General features: G+C 25.8%; 1 protein-coding gene across 1 annotated transcript; it reads right to left on the bottom strand.

The window, feature by feature from the left end:
- Window positions 1–881: 881 nt before the first annotated feature.
- Window positions 882–2,541, bottom strand: LOC136080964 (eukaryotic translation initiation factor 4 gamma 3-like). The gene is made up of 4 exons (XM_065798317.1): window positions 2,301–2,541; window positions 2,113–2,231; window positions 1,691–1,895; window positions 882–1,039 (listed from the first exon to the last, which is right to left on the bottom strand). The coding sequence occupies exons 1-4, from the start codon at window positions 2,530–2,532 to the stop codon at window positions 894–896; spliced, it is 702 nt and encodes a 233-aa protein (XP_065654389.1). The 5' UTR covers window positions 2,533–2,541; the 3' UTR covers window positions 882–893.
- Between the last annotated feature and the right edge of the window lie 293 nt (window positions 2,542–2,834).

Raw genomic sequence — 2,834 nt, forward strand, 5'->3', positions numbered from 1 at the left:
TTGGTTTACGTACTTTAAGAATAACATTACACATGGATAGTGCCGATCAACGTTGTCAAATTCTTGCAATTGTTGAAGATATTCTTGAAACAAGCCATAACTTAAGAATAGTATTAGAAAAACTTAAACTCAAAGTTTTTTTTGCAAATATTAAGATGTTAAGTTATTTTCCACCATTTGATTTAAAGTACGTCGATGCTGCGTTTGGCCTGTCAGGCCATGCAGGAAAAATAACATGCTTGTGATGCGATGGTTTCAAAAATGAAAAATATGGAAAACTAAGAACTCTTAGAAGTTCAAATTAACTCCAAAAAATTTGCAACATTATATGATGTGATATATCTAAGAATTATCTCAAGGCGAGTCCAGATACTCTTATCCAGAGTTTAGTACTAGCTCCCGAATCCCACTTTTTGATTGGATTTGAATCTTAAGATGTCTACTTATGGATATTTGGCCTGAATTTGATGACCGACTGAAAATGTTTTTCAGAGATGATTCCAAAACCAAGGTTGGAAAAATCTGGATGGACTTGATAAAATAGAAACATCTCAAGTTCCTCAACTTATGACCTAAAGTTTAGTGTTTGAAAGACTTTAAAATAGTAAAAGTTTCTTTTACTATTTTAGAGCCTTAAAAGAGTTCTGGTCAAACTCTTGCAAAAGTGTAAAGTATTTGTTTCATTTATAACTCTCAACACTTTGTTCTTTTAAAAATGTTCTTTTCTACTTTTATAAGACAAATCTCGAAAAAAAAAAGTTTCATTTGAGCGACACAACATAAAACCTGCTTCTATCGATGGTCCACAATAGAAAATTATTTTTGTAATAAAAAAAAAAGTAATTAAAAAAGAAGTATAATTTAAAACAAAAATGTCTCAAGAACTTTATTTATTAGAACTGAACATTAATTTTTTTTTCTCTCCATTTAAAGCTGGGGTCATCAATCCCATCATAACGAACCCACCACTGAAAAGATTTTTCGGTCAATGGCCCAGGGTGTTTTGATCGATAAATTCTATATGCTTCCCATGTTAGATCTAAACATACAATATTTTTATGAAAACAATTATATAAAAAGTTTCATTTCTTTTTTTTATTCCGCAAAAAAAAAGTTTTACTTTTTTCAATACTTATATAACATTTTCTTTATACATAATACAAGAATTTTTTATGCACATAATATAATATGTAAACTTTTTAATCATTACTTTAAAATGAGGCGAACCCTTTTTTTAGAAGGTCACAATCTAAACTAAATTCTTAAGGTATATAATCTAAAACTAGATTTGTAATCTAAAACTATCGGTATAACTGTACTTTTAAGTTCCTTATAAAACAAAATCTAAAAGCAGCCGTGCAATAATAGGAGTAGCAAATGCAAAGATGACATAGTGTGATGATAGGGTGACACGGAAAAAAAAAGTAATGCTACTAAGATAAAAAAATAGCGTGATATGTTGGTTGAAAAAAATAGCGTGATATGTTGGTTGTAAAGAATGCGGGCTTGTTTGTGTGCATGGAGTAGATGCTAAATGCGTGACAACTATGACTAAGGGTTATTATTCGTCAGTAAAAAATATTTCGGAAGGTTTATTTCAAAAAATGTCCATCATAATTCTGTATAGTTTCATATTTGAAATATATATATACATATAGGAATAACAGATGCATGTAATTACAAAACGTACCCTTTTTTTTTATCCGGTTTTTAGATTGAATTTGTTCATTTAAATCATTATGATAGTCGGTTTGATTCTGACGAGTACATTCAATTGATGTATCAACAAAATGACTTCTACTTCTATTTCGACTTCTACGTCTAGATCTGTTTGAATGGGAAGAAATGCTACTACCAACATTAGAACCGAAAGATATATTGTTTGATTCATTTTTCTAATATTTAAAATAAAAACAAAAAAACTAACATTTTAAATTTTAGAATATGATTGCAGATAATGAAATATAACTAAAAAGTTATCGTATAATTTATACATTATTTTAAAATTTTCATTTAAAGTTTTTGATTTGAAATTTTCAATGCGATAAATGATTTTTTAAATATGTTTTATTCATAAAAAATAACAGTTACAATAACTTTAAATTTGCTTACATCAATTGTTTCAGAAATAAAATGTTTTTGTTTAGATTGGATATTTGTCAAACTATTAGAGGACAAAGAAAGACCAATGCCACTTTGATCTGAACTATCACGCACAGTGTCTTTAAAATCTTAAAAAATAACACTTTTAAACATCGTACACACAAACAAAGAAAACTATATAAATAAAGTAAATTTACTTGTCATTTTCTTCTGCTTTTTTCTTTTTCCTTCTTCTGGTTTCATTTTATAAGGTGGGATAGCTTTTTCTTTTTCCTGTTCTTTTTTTGCTTCATTTTTAATTTGATCAAATGTTTTCAGATTAAGTTCATCTCTCTTTTCTACCCAATTACAATCAATATGATCAATTATATTTCTAATTTCAAACTTGATTTTAGTTGATATATAACGGTAATCAATAATTTTGCTCATTGAAGTAAAATATTGATCTACTCTTAACTATATATTACAGTGTACATATATATATATATATATATATATATATATATATATATATATATATATATATATATATATATATATATATATATATACACACACAATATAATATTAAATATATACATATATCAATATAATATATTATTAAATATACACATATAAAAAAAAAAAAAATATATATAATAAAATATAATGTATATCAACAAAATATAATATATATATATATATATTTTATTTTGGAAAAAAAGACAAAATAACTAACAGTTCTATTTGTG

The sequence above is a fragment of the Hydra vulgaris genome, chromosome 06, assembly GCF_038396675.1.
Source record: "Hydra vulgaris chromosome 06, alternate assembly HydraT2T_AEP".
Lineage (NCBI taxonomy): Eukaryota > Metazoa > Cnidaria > Hydrozoa > Anthoathecata > Hydridae > Hydra > Hydra vulgaris.